Source organism: Oryzias melastigma, linkage group LG2, assembly GCF_002922805.2.
Source record: "Oryzias melastigma strain HK-1 linkage group LG2, ASM292280v2, whole genome shotgun sequence".
NCBI classification, from domain to species: Eukaryota; Metazoa; Chordata; class Actinopteri; order Beloniformes; family Adrianichthyidae; genus Oryzias; species Oryzias melastigma.
The window spans coordinates 2,709,314-2,731,738 of NC_050513.1; the positions used below are offsets into that span (position 1 = coordinate 2,709,314).

A 22,425-nucleotide genomic window follows, 5' to 3' on the forward strand; every position below is an offset into this window, starting at 1 on the left:
AGTATTGGATCTGTTCAAAGATGGTTAAAAATGAAGGGAATGCTTTTATTTTTTAGACCTTTATTATTATAACTGATGTAAAAATATTTTTTAAAGATATATTTTTTTTAATATGGTGGATCGAAGCATCAAAACTGTATTATTAGTAAATGGGGTTTTCACTTTTCCACCTTTTTTTACGGTAACTTAAATACGTTTGTCCGGCCCATATTGCAGAAATGATGGTCACATGACCATTTTTTATTCTTTTTTTTTGTTAATGTTCAGTTAAAACAAAGGTTTAAACGAGAACATTTTTTAAATCTGACATCTTCGTCTTTGACGGCGTCCTCGATGGCGTGCGCGGCCTCTCTCCGGCAGCAGGGCTCGGAGCCACAGCGGATCATAAGTTCCTTTGTTGTTTTGCATTCCTCTGCGCGCACGCCAAATATTTACCACTTCTCTGTCAGTTCCTCCATCTGTGCCAAGTCTTTTTCTCCATTCTTATTGGTTTTATTTCCTCCCGTGGGGGTTCAAACTTTCATCATAGTGACTCTTTTTCTGTGTTTTTTTGGGGTTGATGGATATCAGATTGCTTGTGTCTCGTGGTGCCAGTTGGATGCAGGGCACGGAGGGGCGAGGTTGCCAACAGGAGGTGGGCATGGGGGTGCCAGCAGAGGCTCCACGCTGAGACGCGCGCTTAATTAGCATCCAAGACGGATGGGAGGAGGAGGAGGAGGATGGATAGCAGAGCAGGAGACTAATTATGCCATTTGAAGGGAGACGGAGGAGTAAAAGTCGGAGGAAGACGGAGCGTTTGCGTACACCGCTAAAAGAGAAAACCATTTCCTGAGCCTCGGAAATGGTTTGGGATGAATGCGACAGCTGTGCAGCTGAACTTGAGGAAACAGAAAAATAAAGAGGAAAAAGTGACGCTTCACCCCTTCAGACTGCAGAGACACACTTTGAGGCCATGATGAGGCTCTCACATACCTTCTCTAGAAACAGGAAATTCCCGCTCTTATCGTGGTTTTCCGCTGAGTTCCATCGGCTCAGACTCTGCAGAAGACATTAACCTTTCTGAAGCAGCCTCACTTTTTAGATCGCTCGGTTCAGGAGCGGGACACGCCAGCGCTCGGCCTCCTCTCAGGGTTCGAGGGCTTCACTCGGATGGATTTCCAGTTGCCATGGTGAGGCCGAGTCCTGCTTTTGTTAGCTTGTTTGTCGGCGTTTCAAGGCGGGACGAAATGAGCTTTTTGCCTGAGCAGCATCCCGGTGACAGACGTCCTTAATGTGCGTGTGAGTTAATAAAGGCCAGACCTCTGGCCGCGGGCTGTTTTGTTAATTTAATCAATGGACAAAGAGTTTCAATCATTTTCTCTAAATGTACATTTCCTCCTCTCCCCATCATTGTCTTGAACATCATACCCGGAAGATTGATGAACACGCCGCCGCTTAAACCCACACAGAGGGTCTCCCACCTGGGTCCACGCTCTCTTTCTTTCCGTCTTTTCCTAATGCCCCCTTTATGCATCTCTTTGCATAATTGCCTCTATCTGCTGCGAAGATGGAGCGCTCACCTCCTGACATCATATTAAACTCCTCACAAACCTGCCCCCCCCACGTTAGCATAAACATGCCGCAGCCACACTTCAGCGAGCGGCGCCCGCTCCCACACACGGTCATTAGAGCTAAAAACATGCTAATGATATGTGCTAATGTCTGACTTTACGGACTTGAGCGGCGCCGCGGTTTTCCCGCATGTGCTCGTCGGTTATCGCACATATGGACGTTTTTGTGCGTGCCGGTCGCTACACGTTACGCCACATTTGTGCAGACTGGTTTAAAGCCCAGACGACAGATAATGGAGGCGCCTCCTGGCATCTGCACCCCTCTACGCCCGCAGGGGGCCGATTGTTTGACGCCCTTTGTGTGAAGCTCTTTCACTTCATATTTAAAGTGACTTTTGACCAAAGAACGAAGATCCAGAGGGGAAAAGTGCAGGAGGAACTATCAGATTTGTTTGATTTTTATGAATAAAGTTGGGGAAACCACAAAATATACTTCTCACTAGTTTTTATAACTAACAGATTGTAATCAGTTTGATAAATAGATGAACATAAGTTTTATTACTGCAGTAGAACCTGTTTAACACCACAAACTGATAGTTTTTACAACCATCAACCAAAGGAAAACACAGTAATTTTTATGACAAATCAATTAAAAGTTTTGAAAACATACATATATATGTATATGTATGTATGATACATACATATATATATATATATATATATATGATACATACATATATACATATATATGATACATACATATATATATATATATGTATGTATCATATATATATATGATATATACATATATATGTATGTATCATATATATGTATATATGTATGTATCATATATAAATGTGTCTAAACATGTAAACTGTGTGAATTCAAAATTTAATTGAGAGAATCGAAAGAATTGAAAAGAAAAATCGTGAATCAAATCAATTCTGGAAATAATTGGCGATACCCGGCCCTTTTAAAGGTGTTATAATGTGCTCTAAGTACCTTTTTTCTGCTACGTGCCTGATTAATGGACAGATTATTTATGTTCCACATCCTTTAAGACACGTTCTATTTATCTTTTGATCTGTTGTAAACACGTTATTTGTGGTCTTTTCATCAGATTATGAAGGTTTTAGCCAAGATTTTGAAAAAGTGGTGTTTTTTTCCAGAACAGTTTATCAGAAATTCCCTTTTGAGCTGGGGCAAAGAGTAAGCCTAAACTCGTTTCCCATCACCCCTTTGTTTACGCTCTAGCTTCAAACAGCATTTTTTCATCTGCTCTTGATTGGCAAAGATTGGAACAAAGAAATCCTCCAAAATACAAATCTTGAGCCTCATTTTCTTGATTTATCTTCAGGAAAACGTTGAAAGCTTTTGAGAAGAAAAGGAAAACTGAAGCTGATCTTTGGGTTGGAAACAGCGTTTCTAGTTAAAGGTGTGATCTCCTCTGAAGAACGAGGAGGTGAGAAGGATGATGGAAGCTGTAGTACAGCAGCAGGTGCTCCATCTATTTAAAGCAGAAGCAAACGGCAGGTTGTGAGGATCTGGAACCCCACGAGACCCGGAACGACTCATCCCGACTTTCTCATGTCCTAAAGTGCAAAGCAGCAGAGGAGGATAAGTGGTCATCAGTCATGACTCCGCGCTTAAGCCGGCCTTATGGAGCCGAGCGCATGCACAGCTTTAATCAGCAGCTTCCTGCTGCGGGATGACAAACACATGAACTCTTTCTCGTCCACCGCTTGTGTTTACGCTGACACATGTGGTACAGTTTTGCCACGGCTTTCATGCCGTTCCTCCTGAAGCCTCAGAAAACACGCGTGCACAGAAGTGGCGCCCGGGCTGATTTTCCGTTCATGCGGAGAAATGTCGAACATGCGACCTCGGGACATGTGGCGCCTTGAGGAAGTCTGAAATCTGCACGCAGCTCCATCACGGGTTTGTTTTTCTTTGTGTCACAGGTCGCACCCAGAGGAGCCGAGTCCCGACCGGAGCGCCACTACGAAGAGGTCGACCAGCGCTACCAGGCTCCGCCCAGGTGAGGAGGCTCCTCGCCGTTCCCTCCCTTTATGTCGCACACACAGACACACGAGCAGTGCTGACTAATCCTCTTTGGAGCTTATAATTAAATCTGGAGTGTTTGCCTTGGGAGTGTCTGCTCATCCCAGGAATAGGCCTGATCCGCCGTGCACGCCAGGATCTCGTGCACGGAGGACGCTGTGTTAGTGTGTCAGCACCCCCCGCGTTTGTTTAACCCCTTGTGAAATATTTACGGACTTTTACGCACTGGGGATGCGGGGCGTCTTCACGGCCCGACGGCGAAGTGGGGCGCCGTGGGGGTGAGTGTGCAGGGAGGGAGGGGTAGAAAGAGAGAGCAGTCATTTCACGGGTTATTGCCCCTCTTGATATGACAGAGAGTGCAGACATCAGCCCTCGCCGTGGAAGGTGGGGGCGAGTAATACCGGTAAAACGGGGAGAGAGTGGGAGGGGCTTTACATTCATGTTTGCAAACTCCCTCTCAGATCTTAGAAACTTTCTGAACTTAACCTACAGAAACTAGAAAAGTTGAATTACCTGCAATAATGCTAGTGTGAATGCTTTATGCTGAAAGTAGTTGCTAAAGAAGCTGAAGCTTTATGCTGGAAATGGTGACACAGTTTACTTTAACTGCTGCAGGGAATTACTGAAAATGCAAAAACTATTTGCAAAATGTTAAATCTTCTAAAAGACTGGAAATTTTGTTAAAGAACTATTAAAGAGTGCAGAAGACAATTTTGTAATAAAGTAGCTTAAAAATCCCAACTATATACCAATTTTGCAAAATATTTGGTGTGTTGCTTAAATATGAGCTATGAGAAAAAACCTCAGCAGATGTCAAATTAGCCAATAAAATGCTCATAGCTTAAATACTAGTTGAACTCCAAAAAAGCTGAAAATTCCCCGGAAAACTAAATTAGTCGAAAATGTTACACTGTTGTTAAAACAGAAGCTAATCTGTAAATTAGCCCAAAAACCTCAGTGGATAACAAATTAGCCAAAAACGTTAGCATGTTGCTAAAATATTAACTAAACTCTAAATTAGCATTAAAAACCTCAGTAAATAACAAAATAGCCAAAAAAGCTAGCACATTGCTTAAGTACTAGCTAAACTCCAAAATAGTCTAAAATTCCTCAATAAACTACATTACTCTAAAACGCTAGCCTGTTGCCAAAATAAAAGCTAAACTCCAAATCAGCATAAAAAACCTCATTGGAAAACAAATCAGCCCAAAAAAAAGCTACCACGTTGCTTAAATGCTAGCTAAACTCCTTAATAGCCGAAAATTTCTCAATTAACCAGATTAGTCAAAAATGTTAGCATGTTGCTAAAATAGAACCTAATCTCTAAATTTAGCCTAAAAACTTCAGTAGATAACAAATTAACCAAAAACGTTAGCATGTTGCTAAAATATTAACTAAACTCTAAATTAGCATTAAAAACCTCAGTAGATAACAAAATAGCCAAAAAAGCTAGCACATTGCTTAAATATTAGCTAAACTCCAAAATGGTCTAAAATTCCTCAATAAACTGAATTAGTCAACAACATTAGCATGTTGCTAAAATAGAAGCTAAACTCCAATATAGCCTAAAATTCCTTAATGCACTAAATTGTTCGAAAAATGTTAGCATGTTGCTAAAATAGAGGCTAAAATCTAAATTACCCTATAAAACCTCAGTAGATGAACTAAGTATCCAAAAACATTAGAATGTCCCTAAAATATGAGCTAAACTCCAAATCACCATAAAAAACAGGAAGTCTGCAAATTAGCCAAAAAAGCTAGCTTGTTGCTTAAATTCTAGTTAAATTCCTTAATAGCCTAAAATTCCTCAATAAACCAAATTAGTCAAAAACGTTAGCATGTTGCTAAATAGAAGCTAAACTCTAAAGCCGCCTGAAAAACCTCGGTAGATAAAAAAAATAGCCAAAAATGTTAGCATGTTGCTAAAATAGAGAAAATAGAGGCTAAAATCTAAATTACCCTATCTCTCAGTAGAGTAACTAAGTATCCAAAAACATTAGCATGTTGCTAAAATATTAGGCAAACTTCAAATTAGCACTAAAAACCTCTGTAGACAACAAATTAGCCAAAATGTTAGCATGTTGCCAAGATAGAAGCTAAACTCTAAATTAGCTTAAAAATAAACATCAGTTGATAACAAATTAGTCAAAAACGTTAGCATGTTGCTAAAATATTAGCTAAAGCTTAGCTTTTGAAAATTACTCTAAAAGATGAAACAATTGTCCATGAATATATGTATAGGCTTGTTGCTGATCTACTTTAAATTTTAATTTGAAGACTTTCTCATTCACTTCCTATAGGGCATATTTTGCTCAATATTTAAAAAACTATAAATACATACCAAAAATACAAGCAGTAATGTTCTGTACGAGCTGAATGTTTTGATACTTAGATTGTTGAAATTGCTGAAAGTGTGATTGAGTTTTTATGTACTGCAAAATGTACGAAAATTAGCAAGAGAATCACTATCGTGTGAGTCCTCACTAAACATTCACACAATTAGAATAATTCCATAATTAGAAATGCAGATGGCAGCTCAGGTTTTGCTCATTACTTCACTAACTTTTAGCGTTTGCATCCTTTGAAGTATTTTTAGGCGCAGCCCCCAGAGGACTCGCCGCCGTACGGTTAAAATGCTTCCGGCGACGTTCGCACAAGCAGCTGCGAGAGTTCCTCCTTCAGATGTTTCTGCAGATTTACTGCGGCCAACAGGAGAAAAGACAAACTCCGATGTTCCAGGAATATCTGAGAGGAAAAAAAGACGAAGGAAAAAGCAGACAGGGAGGAGAAATGAATGCATTTCTCAAAGTGGAGCTGAACTTTGTGCAAAATCCCCCTGGGGGCCGCCATTATTGAAAGCCATTTCCTCTCAAAATGAGTGTGGCTCCACCATTGGCCTGGCTCTCATTAGCATACATTTGGCCTGGCTTTCTGTGGAGCCGGCTGGGGCTGCAGCTGGAGGGGTGGGAGTGGAGCAGGAGATGGAGATCCTCACAGATGGAGAGAAATGGCAACGAATTTAGAGGAATTCAGTTGAAATGTTTAGTGTTTTATTACAAAAACTATTGAAATATGAATCCAGGATACACTCCGATAATCCTAACTAAAGCATTTTCCTGGTTTGGACAAACATAAAATCCTGGGCTACGGCTCTGCCACGCGCAAACACGTGCACGCGCACCAGACCATATGGAAAATATTAACATTATTACCAATTCAAAGCAGGAGGTCAGAGTTTCAGCGACCCAGCCTCCGGTTATCCAATCAGAGCTCCCCCTGACCCCTCTCTGAAGGTGATTGAATTAGGGGGGCAGGTTGGCATAGCAACGTTACATCCGGGGCTGATAATTGACTGATTAATATGCATCTGATGGCCTCTGAAGAAGAACTTTTAAAAGATCCCAGCAGAACAAAGTAAACGGGTCAGAAACCCAAAACCTGCCGTGAACTGATCCACATCAGAACCTCTCCTCGTTTCTTTATCTCCACCACAAATCCATGAAAAGCTGCATTTATGTCCTGAAATTCAACATTAAAAACAGTTTTTTTTGTGTTTTTGTGATAGATTTACCTGGAAAAAAGGTAACAGGTCTTGTTTTAGGCCCCTCCCACTTCTACAAGACTCCCTCATTTAACTCAATTTAAAAGCAGACAGTTACAGATGGAAAAAAGTATTAAAATATGTTATAAAAAAGTCTATAAAATGCATAAATCAAGCAGATGTATCTGTTTTTTTGCCAGTATCGTGAGTTTTATTAGCTGCTCTGACAGTCTTCCTGGTTTTGGTAGTCCTCTTCGCCTCTCCTTTAAAAACAGGGGGCATCTTCGGGGTTAACCGCAGCATGTCAAGTACCCACTAGTTTGTGGAGAAGTGTCCCTGAAGGACTCTCAGCTGACATTGTTTCCAGATTTGAGCCTTCTCCACCCAGCGGAGGGAAATCTTCTCCCCAGTCTTAATGAGAGCTTGTGTTTTAAAAGGCTCGGCCGCGCTCTCTCTCTGATTTAAATAAATATTTATCGAGGCGGATTCTGTTGGAAATGAGCTCGACCTCCCAGAGTTTGTGCGGTTTCAGCTCCGTAATGCTGTTTGGCCTCCCAATGAATTCGTGAAGGGTCAGCAGAGGATATTGTTGCTCCTCCCGCTCCGTTTTTATTAAAGCCCAGTCCTGCTTCATATGTGATCGAGCGCCTTCCCACCTGCCACCGCCGCCGCCGTAAACTCGGTTAAAGTTATTGTTTCTGGGAGCGGCTGCATTTTTCAGCAGTGGAGCAGCTTGTGGGGCAGAAGTGTCAAACTCAATCCCAAGAGAGGCCAAAATCCAAAACACACCTTAAGTTGCGGGCAGAACAGGATAAACATTTACTGAACACTTTGAAACTACATTTTTTAAAACTTTAAAAACTTCATTTTTTAACGTAATTATGCACTAGATATATAGCATTACCTGTAAAAGTGCTAGTGTGAATGCTGAATTTGGCTGCTGAAGATGCTAAAATTAATAGCTAAAAACACTGAAGCTGATAGCTGAAAACAGTGAAGCTGATAGCCAGCTGAAATATTAGCTAAACTCCAAATTAGCCTAAAAAAAAGAAAAAAATCCTAAATTAGCCAAAATAGCTAACATGTAGCTAAAATGTTAGCGTAACTCCAAAACAGTCCAAAAAGCTTAATAAAAGCCTAAATTAGCCAAAACAGCTCGCACGTTGCTGAAAGATTTGTAAATCTCCAAAACAGACTAAAAATATTAAGAAAAAGCCTAAATTAGCCAAAATAGCTAGCATGCAGCTAAAATATTAGCTAAACTACAAAACAGCCTAAACAGTAAAAAAAAAGCATAAATTAGCCAAAATAGCTAACATGTAGCTGAAATATTAGCTAATTTCCAAAACAGCCTAAAAACATATAAAGCCTAAATTAGCCAAGATAGCTAACATGTACCTGAAATGTTTGTAAATCTCCAAAACAGCCTACAACTCTTTAAAAAAAGCATAAATTAGCCAAAATAGCTAGCATGCAGCTAAAATATTAGCTAAACTACAAAACAGCCTAAACAGTAAAAAAAAAGCATAAATTAGCCAAAATAGCTAACATGTAGCTGAAATATTAGCTAATTTCCAAAACAGCCTAAAAACATATAAAGCCTAAATTAGCCAAGATAGCTAACATGTACCTGAAATGTTTGTAAATCTCCAAAACAGCCTACAACTCTTTAAAAAAAGCATAAATTAGCCAAAATAGCTAGCATGCAGCTAAAATATTAGCTAAACTACAAAACAGCCTAAAAAGTAAAAAAAAAAAAAAAAAGTCTAAATTAGCCAAAATTGCAAGGATGTAGCTTAAATATTAGCTAATTTCCAAAACAGCCTAAAAAACATATAAAGCCTAAATTATGAAAAAAGCTAAGATGTAGCTGGAATATTAGATAAACTCCAAAGCAGTCTTAAAAAAAAGTCTAAATTAGCCAAAACAGCTAGCATGTAGCTGGAATATTAGCTAAACTCCTAAACTCCAATCCGAATTGTCCCCTTCTTTCTCCCTTCCGCTTTATTTGAAGTCGAAGTCGTGTCCGGATTATTATTATTTTAAGTTTCACACTCCAAACAGAGCGGTCCAAAGTCCACTATCACGAGAGTAAACCACGTCGCGCCCTGTTCTTCATGTGGGTGTGGTCGGAAGAACAGATGTTTACATTTAAATGGAAGTTATAAACCCGCTGTTATGTATATTCAAGCGCTGAAAGCTCCGCGCTAAAGCTAGCTGTCCGGAGATATTGATGACATCATCGAGCTAAAGTCACGTCCGAAATATTAAGACAGTTTTATAAACCACGGGGAAGGGCTAAGGGAGGGGGGAAGGGAAGAATTCGGATCAAGCCCAAAACAGCTTCAAAAACATAAGCACATTAGCAAAAATAGCTAGCATGCAGTTGAAATATTAGCTATACTCCAAAACAGCCTTAGTAAATGGAAAATAGTCCTTAACTTTGACACATGTGTTGTAGGGGGGTCCAGATGATGAGTTCAGAAGTTGCTTTGACCTCTATGGCTCCAGCGGCCAACCCCCCAGAGGATGTGCGGCGTCCTGCAAAAGGCGCCCCTTGCTTTTTTGTGGGTCTGGGCGGGCGTGCGGAGGCAGCGGCGTGCGCTCAGCTAACAGTGTTTGTGCTCAGACACGGAGGAATGTAATGGAATCAGCAGTTGGAAATGAAAGAGCTTTAACCAGCTCTGTCACATGCACAGCTGAGGCTCCGGCGGCTCTACCTGTTTACAATAACCCCTCTGTCTCCGCCTCTCGCCTTTCCCATCAATCCTTCCTCCTGCATCTCTCTGTCACTTCTGTTTACGTCTCTCTCGTGGATCGGCTTTGTCATCCGTCTCTCCGGTCCACAAAATGAAATCAGTGTGTTATAAATAAAACACAAGCTTTTTTATTTTTTTTGTGAGGCTGTGGTGCAGCCTGGGAGCTGGGGGGTGGGGTTGTCAGGTAAAAGTCCACAATCGCTCTGAATTCACCACTTTTCCCCAGAAGCAACACCTGAGACTGAGCTCTGAGGTTGTCGGTGTGACGCCTCTTGCATCCATTCTCATTTCTCCCAGCATGATCCTGCTGAAGGGGGATGGGTACCAAAACTCTGCCAATTTGGTACCAACTTATATAGTAATGCCAGTATCGAAGTATGTGGTACCACCAGCTCTGTTATATACGATACTACCGGTACCGGTACTGCCAGTACCAACAGTACTGTCGGTCCGACGTATTCGGTAAAACCATTATCAACATATACGTAATATCAGAACCGACTTATATGGTAATACTGGTATCGAAGTATTTGGTATTACTATTACAGACTGATATGGTACTACCAGTACCAACGTAAACAGTACTATCGATCCAATGTATTCGCTAATACCATTAACAACATATATGTAGTATCAGTACCAACTTATATGGTAATACTAATATCGAAGTGTTTGGTACTACCAGTACCAACATATACAGTACTATCGGTCCAATGTATTCTGTAATACCATTAGCAACATATACGTAATATCAGTACCGATTTATATGGTAATACTGGTATCGAAGTACTTCGTACTACCAGTATTAGTTATTTTGGAGTTTAGCTAATATTTCAGCTACATGCTAGCTGTTTGGCTAATTTAGGCTTTTTTTCTTGGGGCGGCTGTGGCGCAGCGGTAGATTTCATTGCTATCACATTGCCTTGCCAGTGTTTGGCAGCATAGCCCCCACCAGCGTGTGAACGAGTCTGTGAAGCGCTTTGGACCCTCGAAGGAGGGTAGAAAGAGATACAAGTATACGCCATTTACTATTTTACCATTCTTAGTTTTTTAGACTGTTTTGAAGTTTAGTTAATATTTCTGCTACATGCTAGCTGTTTTAGCTAATTTAGGCTTTTCTTTTTAAGTTTTTGGGCTATTTTGGAGTTAAGCTAATATTTCAGCTACATGGTAGTTGTTTTGGCTAATTTTGGCATCTTTTGCTCTTTTTAGGCTATCTTAAAGTTTAGCTATTATTTCAGCAACAAGCTAGCTCTTCTGGATAATTTGGGCTTTGTTTCAATTTTTTAGGTTATTTTAAAGTTTAGCTTTTTTCAGCTACATGCTAGCTGTTTTGGCTAACCAAAGTTTGATTTTTGTATTATTATTTTTTAGGCTAATCTGTCTTTTAGCTAATATTTTAGCTGGCTATTTTAGCCTCTTTAGCGGCCAAAATCAGCTTACACCATTCACACTAGCATTATTGCAGGTATTGCTATAAATGTAGTTCATAATCATACCAAAAACTTACAGTTTAAAAATGTAGTTTTAGAGGGTTAAAATAACATTTTCTCTTATTTAATTACATTTGTGGTCTTTTACTTCAAGTTTTGAATATATTTTTTAAAAACTACTTGACAAACTTTAAAGTTAATATAGAATTTCAAGGACGATGGTGCTCTCAACCGGATTACTTTTACCTGTGACCATTTGTTTGGATAATTTGGCAACTTTTTAAACTTTTGAAAACTCTTATTTTGAAATAATTACCAAGGATTTTACCAGGAAGCTGAATTATTCTAGTTATTTTAGTTGGAAAAACCAAACAGAAGAAGCTATATTTGTGGTCTTTACGTGTTGGTGTAAATAAAGAAGTCGACTGCAGATGGAATCGTAAAAATAAAAATCCCGGCTAAGTTTAGAGACAGATGAGACTGTTGCGTCCCTCTGAGGTCTAAATGCGGCACCAGAGCAAGGTGCGATGTGAACGGCGGGGGCCGAGTGGAGCGGAAAGCTGTGATGATTCGCCATCGAGTACATCTGACTCGCACTCGGAGAACATCATCCACCCCCCGGCCCCCCCGAGAGCGCGTGATGGAGCGAATCTCACACCCGGAGAGCTCGCCACGCCGGTGTGTGCGTGGAGTTTCTGATTACACACTCGCCGTGAAAGAAAAATGTCCGTTTGTGACAGCCGGAGTGTGTGCTGCTGACAGTGAGGGATGTGTGCGCGGCGGCTGTTCTGCACCTGCCCCTGGGAAACGGAAGGAAAAATTAGTTACCCCACACACCCCCAATTGCTCATTAGGGCCCCCACTTTCACCATCCCGCCCCCTCCAGTCCTCACAAGACACAAAACAGCTGGAAAACAAGACGAATTATGATTAAAGCGGGTGACATTTACATTTCTCACTCTCCCGACTCATAAACCACATTAAATAATGAGCATCAATCGGATATTTTACGTGAATCGTTCTTTCTTCTCATCACCTGAGGGGCAAAAACTGTCTTCTTTGGTAAAAAAATCTTTATTAATATCATTATTTCATCGTCATCCTGATAAGAATGCTGTTTTTTAAACATAGAATGGCAGAAAGTCATCACCTGAGGCGCCTAATGTAATTAAACGAGGCAATATGAAGAAATCTCCGTGCGCCGGGGACCAAAAGTGAACCCGATATTGAATGTTCTCCGGTCCCTCAGGCGGGCCTGCGTTTAAAACAGACATGACTCTGTAGTGGAAATCAATGCACGGGCCATCAGTGAAAGCAATTATCTGCCGCATCCTCAGATGGAAAAGCTCTAAAAACGCATTGAAGAAAATAACAAATATGGAAGACGCGGCTCGGAGGGGATTGTTTGAGAGCGGCGTTGGAGAAGTTGCGCCGTTATTGCTGAGCACGCGGGTTTTGGAGCAGCATATGTCGCCGCTCAGACCTCAGTGTTCACCTGTTCGTCAAAGTCGAGGCCGGGATGGCGACGACCCAAACCCAGCAGAATGCTAAGCCAAAATGAGTCCGATCGTCTGCAGCTCGTCGCCCCGCGCTCCTCATGTTAATGGACAGATGAATAGGAGGCATTTCCAGCGGTCAGACAGATAACAGACACTAATGTCAATTAAACGACATTTGCTCATTGAATCCATTAATTGCATAGATGGCGGACGCACACGATACATATGCGAACGCATCTGCCAATTACGTGCTCGCCCTGCAGAATATATTAATGTTTCAGCAAAAAACAGCTGCTGCGCCTCGCTGCCAAACACGCCCACGCACGTGCTCGCTCCCGTGCACAGCAGCACGCTTTCAGGGAGTGTGCAGCAGCACGGCCACCATCTCCGGTTTGGAACATTCGCTCTGTAAATACAGCTGCAACGGTTTAACGGTCTAAAGTGATGACATGGCGCTGCAGGGGAAACCACGGAGGCCGGCCCTTAGCCTCAACCAGAGGAACTCCTCAGTGCAAAATTAGGCCTCGTTTTCTTTATATCTGACCTCCATCGCTTGAAAACACCAAAACTACAATAGAGCAGATAACTTATGTAACAGAGTGACAGGGTGGAGGAGATCACTACATCAGGGGTGTCAAGCTCAGCACCACAAGGCGGCAAAATCCAAAACACACCTTAGGTCGAACGGATAAATATTTATTGAACACTCTAAAACTACATTTTTAAAACTTTAGAAACGTAAGTTTTTAACATAATTATGAACTACGTTTGTAGCATTACCTGTGATAATGTTAGTGTGAATGCTGTAAGCTGAATTTGACTTCTAAAGATGATAGTGCTGATAGCTGAAAATGCTGAGATTGATAGCTAAGAATGCTGAAGCTGATAGCTGAAAACACTGAAACTGATAGCCAGCTAAAATATTGGCTAAAAGTCAAGTTAGCATAAAAAAACTTCAAGATAGCCCAAAAAAATGAGTAAAAACATAAATTAGCCAAAACAGCTAGCATGTAGTTGAAATATTAGCTTAGCTCCAAAATGGCCTAAAATAAACAAAAGACTAAATTAGCGAAAAAACACCTAGCATTTAGCTGAAACGTTAGCTAAACTCTGAAACAGCCTAAAAAAACTTTAAAAAAAAGGCAAAATTTGCCAAAACAGTTAGCATGTAGCTGAAATATTAGCTTAGCTCCAAAACCGCCTAAAAAACAAACAAAAAACTTCCTAAATTAGCAAAAACACCTAGCATTTAACTGAAATGTTAGCTAAACTCTGAAACAGCCTAAAAAAAACAAAAAAAAAACATTATTAGCATGATCCATAAATACCTTAAAAACCGATTGTAAACATGTTTTCTGCCCTGTAGTCCGCCATCATTCCACTAGGGGCAGTAGAAGGGCTTTTCCTGCTCATTCCAAAATGGCTGCCTCCATGAAATCTCAAAAGCATTTTTGGAGGGAAAATGTTTAGCTAATTTTCAAAACTTTATAGCAAGAATAATTCATCTATTGTTAATCTTTTTTTTAAGGACTATTTGGTGTTTCAAAAGAATGCCAAATTAGTTTATAATTAAATATTATTTAAACTTTTAAATATGCTGAAAAAGAATGTAAATTTACTTAATTGACTGATTGTTTATAGGTCTTTATAGGTTTTGTAAATATACCATATTGAAAAAATCTGAATCAAAACAAGACAGATTGAAAATGTGTTTTTAAAGTAAATTAATTTTAGTGAAAAAAAGAGACAATTTTGATAATAATTTGTGTGTTTTAGACTCATTTAAGCAACTATGAGTTCTAAAATTAAGAACATTTAAATAACAGTGTTTTTTTATCTTATTCTAAATGGCTTGAAGATTAAAAAATTAAAACCAATATTATGCACAATGTGCCCTGCTGAACAGGAGCGTCAGCTTCCATGTCCTCCATCAGCAGATCCGACGCCGCTCGTCTCCAACAGGAAACAATTCTAAATGTTACCAGAAACTGAAACACATGAACGTTGTTTTTTTATTTTTGTAAGGGAGTCCAAAGAAACTGATTTCTGTTTCTGCAGCGTTCTGATTGGCCCAAACTGTCAGTCATCAGACTTCATTCTTTTGTCTCTCCATCTCTCTAGCTCGGTAAACAGCACAGACAGCTGTAGAAGTTGAGATGTAAACACATATCTCATTGTGGCTACAACACACAAACATGCTCATGCAATCCTGCTGGAAATGTTCAGGGAGTTCAACTTTAGCTGTAGTCTTCCATGCACACACATTCATGATCTAATGACTAGAGTGTGATGTAATACAGTGGTCCCCAAACTTTGTTAGGCCACGCTCCGAATCACTGACATTAATAGAACATTGTGTACCGTCTATGGCAGGGATGTCAAAGTCAATCGAACAAGGGGCCAAAATCCAAAACACACCTTAGATCGTGGGCCGAACAGGATAAACATTTATTAAACACTCTAAAACTACATTTTTAAAACTTTAAAACATAACTTCTTAACATAATTATGAACTACATGTATAGCATTACCTGCGAGTTTTAAAACTTTTTGGACTACATTGGCATTTACTAAGAATTTTTAGGCTATTCTAGAGTTTAGCAAATATTTCAGCTACATGCTTATTGTTTTGGCTAATTTTGGCTTTTTCAGCTTTTTAGGCTGTTTTGGGGGTTTATCTAATATTTCAGCTGCATGTTAGCGGTTTTGGCTAATTTAGGCTTTTTTTAGGTGTTTTGGAGTTTTGCACATTTTTCAGCGACAGGCTAGCTTTTTTGGCTAACTTAAGTTTTTTCTTTTGTTTTTTTTGGCTAATTTGGCATTTAGCTAATGCTTTAGCTGGCTATCAGCTTCAGTGTTTTTAGCTATCAATTTCAGACTTTTTATCTATCAATTTCAGACTTTTTATCTATCAATTTCAGCCTTTTTAGCTATCAATTTCTGCCTTTTTTAGCTATCAATTTCAGTCTTTTTAGCTATCAATTTCAGACTTTTTATCTATCAATTTCAGCCTTTTTAGCTATCAATTTCAGACTTTTTATCTATCAATTTCTGCCTTTTTTAGCTATCAATTTCAGCCTTTTTAGTTATCAATTTTAGAGTTTTTAGCTATCAATTTCAGCCTTTTTTAGTTATCAATTTCAGTCTTTTTAGCTATTAATTTCAGCCTTTTTAGTTTTCAATTTCAGCCTTTTCAGCTATCAGCACTAGCATCTTCATTGGCTAAATTCAGCTTACAGCATTCAAACTAGCATTATCACAGGTAATGTGATGTATCTAGTTCATAACTATGTTAAAAATGTATGATTTTAAAGTTGTAAAAATGTAGTTTAGCGTTTTCATAGTGTTCAATAAATGTTTATCGTCTTCAGTTCACGACCTAAGGTGTGTTTTGGATCGTGGCCCCTTGTGCGATTGAGTTTGACTCCCCTGCTGTAGGGTTAGGGTTTCGTACGACAGCGTTACCCGTGTGTCATAAGTGCCTGCCACTTCCATTAGCCTTACAAATACTACACAATCCACAACAATTTCTTACTACGTCCCTTGAGATGTCCATACAAGAACTGTAGGACACAGCTGCGCTCCCTGTGCGAGTATCCATCCCTCTCTATGACCTTCCAACGACCAGAAAAACCCCAAAACCTTAAGGTTGCTAATCCACCCCTGTATACGGTTACCAACCATCGACACTGGATTGTATCATGTATGGACCAGATTTCCTGACTAGCTTTTGGTGCTACCGTTCATTTTAATCCATCGGAATCTAATACTATCCATTCAGAGAAACCTCCTTTTGCTCCTCGTGACTCCTTCAAATGTGCTCTGAGAGGTTGATCCGTCTTGCTTTCCCACTCCAGGAAAAAAGGGACAAAAAGCTTTTTCCTTCAACCCCCGTTGAAGTGGAGGAGTCTGTAGGTTTGAACGGGGGGATTCATCACACGACATGTGACGGCCTCACGGCTCAGGATTACTTTTCACCGGGAAAAAGATGCAAGTGAGGAGCAGAGATGAGGAGACAAGTGGAGCATAAAGGAGATGGGAATCCGCGGGGAACAGGAGGTGCAAATGAAAGGCTGGGTGGCCGTGAGTCAGAGAGGACCCAGGTGCTCTGTGCATCACCTCATCCCTTTCTTCCCCTCCGCTGGTGGCCCTCACCCTTTAAGCTGGATTAATGAGGAGCTTGACCTTCTCCTCGCTCTCCCTCTCATGCTCTCCACTTCTGCGCAGATTTGCAGGGAGGAGTTTTTCCCAGAAGGCATCTGAAACTTTTTTTTTTCCCCCCATTTCAGATGTTTTTCTCATTTGACTCCTCCTCCTTATCTAAAGTCTCAGTTTGAGTGACGAGGCGGTCCGGACCGCGGAGATCCTCGGACACAAACCAAGATGTGTGCGGGCTAATCTGCGGCGAACGAGTCGTTCTAATTGGCCAGTCAACAGGTGCTGAGGCCGACTCCGGGGAGCAGCGCGGGGATACGGTTACAGCGCGGGGCTTCTGTGGGAGGGAGACGTCCCACACTCTTCGGTTGTTCATTGTTTGCAGATCCCATCAGCTGGAAGCCGTCACGGCTCGCATTAATGCAGATTTATCCCTGAAAATACCACCTGAAAATGTTCAGTTACAGCTGCAGTCGCCCCGAAATGAGAACCAACCAAGAAGACATCTGTCCAACCTTCACCCTAGAGCACATGACAAAGTCAAGGGCCGGGGGCCGGATCCGGCCCTCCAGATCATTTTATTTTATTGTGTTTAATGCTATCGTTTAGACTAAACTCATCAGTATTAGAGTGTAGATTATTAATTATTTTAATTATTGAAGTACTACAGAGAACTCCTTCAAGAGTTTCAAACCCATCAAGTCTGCCAAATTTGTCATTTAAAAATGTCCGTTCTCCTTAAATGTAGACGGCTCTACTCCACTTCAAGCCCTTTTCATCACTCAGCTCCAGCACCACAATGATCCTCTAACCGGGCCTCCAGCCTGCAACGTGAAACCTTCAGAGGAGGTCCAGAGTGCAGCTGCACAGCTCGTGTTTTAATCAGCCTAAAAGGCGGCATGGACCCCCGCACTGGTTGAAAACCAGGACATACCTCTCTGGCTTCACTGCCAATCGCACTCAACCACTGTTGCCTAACTTCCAAGCCCACTGGAAAGTCATGAAAGCCAAAAGATTTTAAAACACCTACGAACCACGCTAAAGCTAACTCGCTAACAACTGACCATTACAGAATCAAAGATGGGCGGGGCTTTAATACTGGAGCTCAGAGCATGACGTGAAACTTCGTGGACTTTCACCAGTTGAATTCAACTGTAATACATCGTTTCACCCTGTAGGGGGAGCACACAGGGGGTCGTAGACTGTGATTTTCTAAAGCATTCACACTTTTGTGATCCTGTTTCTCTTTATGGTGTGAATGTTAAGTAGGCATTCACATTATAGTGATTCTCCTGTTCCTTTCCGTACGTTTTTCAGAACAAGCTAGCTTTTTTTTGGCTAATTTGGCATCTACCAACGTTTTTTATGCTAATTTAGAGTTTAGCTAGTATTCTAGCAACAGGCTAATGTTTTTGACTAATTTGTTATCTACTGGAATTCTTGGGCTAATTTAGAGTTTAGCTTTTATTCTAGCAACAGGCTAATGTTTTTGACTAATTTAGTTTAGTGAGAATTTTTAGGTTATTTTGGAGTTCAGCTAGTATTTAAGCAATGTGCTAGCTTTTTTGGCTAATTTAAACACTAAGGTGTTAATGCTAATTTGGAGTTTAGCTAAGATTTAGCAACATCCTAACTTTTTTGACTTAGTTTACTGAGGAATTTTAAGCTATTTTTTAGTTTAGCTGGAATTTAAACAATGTGCTAAAAAAAAATTCGGCTAATTTGGCATCTACTGATGTTTTTTATGCTAATTTGGAGTTTATCTAATATTTTAGCAACATACTAACTTTTTTACTCATGTAGTTTACGGAGGACTTTTATGCTATTTTGGAGTTTAGCTAGTATTTAAGCAATGTGCTAGCTTTTGGGGCTAATTTGGTATCTACTACTAACTTTTAAACTACTATTTTAGTAACATGCTAACTTTTTTTTACTTTGGTTGTGTCCAAATTCCCCCTAATCCCTAACTACTAAAAAAACTATATAGTGCAGGACTATATAGTACCCTGGATTTTAAAGGTAAATTGGACATGATACTCACTACTTTTCTTTTATTTTACTAAACACCAGAGGGAACACACAGAGGGAAAAAACGAATAAATATGAACATTTCACGGCGTTTATTTATGACTCCACTGTGTTCTGATGGTGGAAATGTGGATGGTTTTTTCAAATATTACATTTAAACACGTTTTTTGTTCGAAATTGTTCAACCGCAATGCATTGTGGTCTATATCCGCTAATCTAGTGACCATCGATGTAAGCTAGTTTTCCGCAAAGACTTGATTTTGGAATTAGTAGATTGGGACAGCACTAAAAATGGCGAATTTACTACATAGTGCACTAGATAGAGATTAAGGGGGAATTCGGACACTATCTATTTTAGTTTACTGAGGAATTTTAGTCTATTTTGGAGTTTAGCTAGTATAAGCAATGTGCTAAGTTTGTTTGACAAATCTGGCATCTACCAAGGTTTTTAATGCTAGTTTGGAGTATGGCTAATATTTTAGCAACATGCTAACATTTTTGGCTAATTTGTTATCCGTTGTTATTCTTAAGCTAGAGTTTAGCTTGTATTTAAGTAACTTGACTAATTTAGTTTACTGAGGAATTTTAGGCTATTTTGGAGTTTAGTTAGTAATTAAGCAACGAGCTAGCTTTTTTTGGCTAATTTGGCATCTACTGAGTTTTTTTTTTTGCTAATTTGGAGTTTAGCTCATATTTTAACAGCATGCTAACGTTTTTGGCTACTTTTTATCTACTAATGTTTTATATGCTAATTTAGAGTTTAGTTTCTATTTTAGCAACATGCTAACAATTTTGACTAATTTAGTTTACTGAGGTATTTTAGGCTATTTTGGAATTTAGCTAATATTTTAGCAACAAGCTAACGTTTTTGGCTAATTTGTTATCTACTGAGGTTTTATAGGCTAATTTAGAGCTTAGCTTCTATTTTAGCAACATGCTAACATTTTTGGCTAATTTGTTATCTGTTGGTATTCTTAAGTTAGAGTTTAGCTTGTATTTTAGTAACTTGACTAATTTAGTTTACTGAGGAATTTTAGGCTATTTTGGAGTTTAGTTAGTAATTAAGCAACGAGCTAGCTTTTTTTTGTGTCTAATTTGGCATCTATTAAGGTAAAAAAAAAAAAATCAAATTTTGAGAAATGCTAGTTTGTTTTTATATTTTTGCTTTTGTTCGTGCCAAAAAATAGACATAATTGATATTTATAAAAAAATAAGAAGGTCATGAATGTAAATCCAAATTTCTTAAAGGTTAATGTAAATCTATGCAGCTCCTTCTGGGTTTTGAAAACGAGCCCAAATGCCGACCCCTGATCTAAAACAAAACCAAAAGCTAAAGTTGTGTTTCTCTTTTCCTGACAAATCCTTGAAACCTTCATGAGAATGTATCCATAACTAAAAATGGAAGGTTAAAAAAAACAACAATTACAGCGTCGTATTTGTTTTTAGTCGCTTCTAATTTTATCGGTGAACCCTCCAGGAGTTCCAAACTTTTGCCCCCCCAGCTTGTTTGTCAGTGGAAACAGCACATAAGATGGAAAACATTTGTAAGGTGAGCGGCTCCCCCCGCCGTCTCCTCCTCCTCCTTCCTCGTGTCCCCTTACTCCGAGGGTTTTAGCCCCTAATCACCCGCGGCGAGTGGGAGGGAACCGGAGACCTCCAGCTGGCCGCCTCGTTACCGCCCCCCCCGGGACACGCACACATTCCTTCACACACACACGGCCTCATATATGCTTACCCAGGCATTTGCTGTTATCTCCTGGCATCCGTCCATCCACGTTCCCCCCGCGGCCCGATCCTGCCAAGGCCACAAACTCAATAACAAGGGGGGGGGGGGCTGAACCGGAGGTATAAAATAAATAAATAAAGTCTCCCTGTCCATTTGTGTTCTCTAGGAGGGATCCGTACGACTACCCCACCCACTCCAGGCCGGTGGCGCGGGACCCCGGCCCGTACGCCCCCCAGCAGCGCTACCACCCCCCCGCCCAGCAGCAGCGCCCACAGCTGAGGCAGGACGTCCCGCCGTCCCCCACCGGGGGCCGGAGGGGCCGCTACTACAACGACCCCGCCCGGGGGAGGGCGGACGGGTACCGGCAGGCCAGTCCGGGCCGCTACGACGAGGACAGACAGCCCGACCCCCGGCGGAAGAACGCCATGATAGCGCCGGTGTGAACGCACAGAGATCACAGCCAGGTGTGTAGATATTGATGAAGCAGCGGAGACGACTTTTCTTTTGAAAAAGAGTTTAAATATTTAAAGGTTTTATAATATAAAGTAATATTTAGGGGTAAATGTTGCACAGAACTATATCAAATACTTGGTGCCAAATGTATCAAATGAAGGTGATTAGAATTAGAGCTGACTTGCATTTTGCACGATCAAACAGAAGAAGCAGAAAAGAAAACATCCGAGCTTTTGATGTTTGTGACCTTTCCTGCCACCGGCGCCGCTTTGCTCCGCCCCTCCCTCAGACGGATCTGCGCTTATGAGTCTCCATCAGCGCATAGATCCGCCTAATGAAGCTTTATCGTCCCTCAATGCAAACCGTGTCAGCCATGTTTGATTTGAACACACTGCATGATTTGGGTTTTTTCTACTTATACTTTGCAATAAACATTTGAAAACAAAAACGTCTGTTTTGTTGTGGTTCTTTCTCCTCGTCACTTCAGGAAAAATGTTTCTGCCAATTATGACGCTCATCTTGATCAATTAAAAGCACTAGAGAACCATTAATACCAAATTTGCTCTCCGTGGCTCTGATTGGTGGACTTGATACGGCTCTAATTGTGCGAGTGGAAGGGCTTTTAACTTATCTGTTAAGGTTTAATTAGCATCGAGGCCAGAAAAAAACCCAAATAGAGCCTTCAAACCAGCCGGCACGGACCGATCGATGGTAATTGGTAGCTTTTTTTTTTTTTTTTTAACCCACAAAGAACCTCGTCTTATTATTCCACGTGTCTACTCATAAACATTACGACTAGAATAGATGAAGGCGAGACAAACGCGGCAGGAAGGAGTCGGTACGTCATGCTGGGATTTTCAAAACAAAAAAAAATGGATGATCTTCCCCCAAAGAAAACAATTTTTACACAACTTTCTGACTAAAAAATGTAATTAGATCCCCTCTGATAATAATAATACGTTCTTGTTGTATATTTTCTGATGATATACTAAGAAAGTTGATCTCAAAATTGCAAATCTGAGTATTTCTTTGTTCAAATTGTTCTGGATCAGGAGCAAAAATTGCTGTTATTAAAAAAGATCGTTTCTGTGGCGTCATAACATTTACACTGAACGCATTCAAGAAAATTAGGAAAAAAGAATGATAGTTATACAAGAACCAAGTGGTAAAATTATGAGAAAAAAGTATTTATTTTTACAAGAAGAAAGCTACAAAATTAT

The 22,425-nt window shown here is 40.3% G+C and overlaps 1 protein-coding gene across 1 annotated transcript in view; it reads left to right on the forward strand.

Annotated features, from left to right (window-relative positions):
• pard3ba (par-3 family cell polarity regulator beta a) overlaps positions 1-21,679 on the forward strand; it is a gene marked incomplete at its 5' end in the record, with an annotated part of 206,020 nt that extends 184,341 nt beyond the window's left edge. The window contains 2 exon segments of the mRNA XM_024294332.2: positions 3,512-3,588; positions 20,919-21,679. Of these exon segments, the coding sequence (XP_024150100.1) occupies positions 3,512-3,588; positions 20,919-21,195 (354 nt within the window). The 3' untranslated portion in view covers positions 21,196-21,679.
• Between the last annotated feature and the right edge of the window lie 746 nt (positions 21,680-22,425).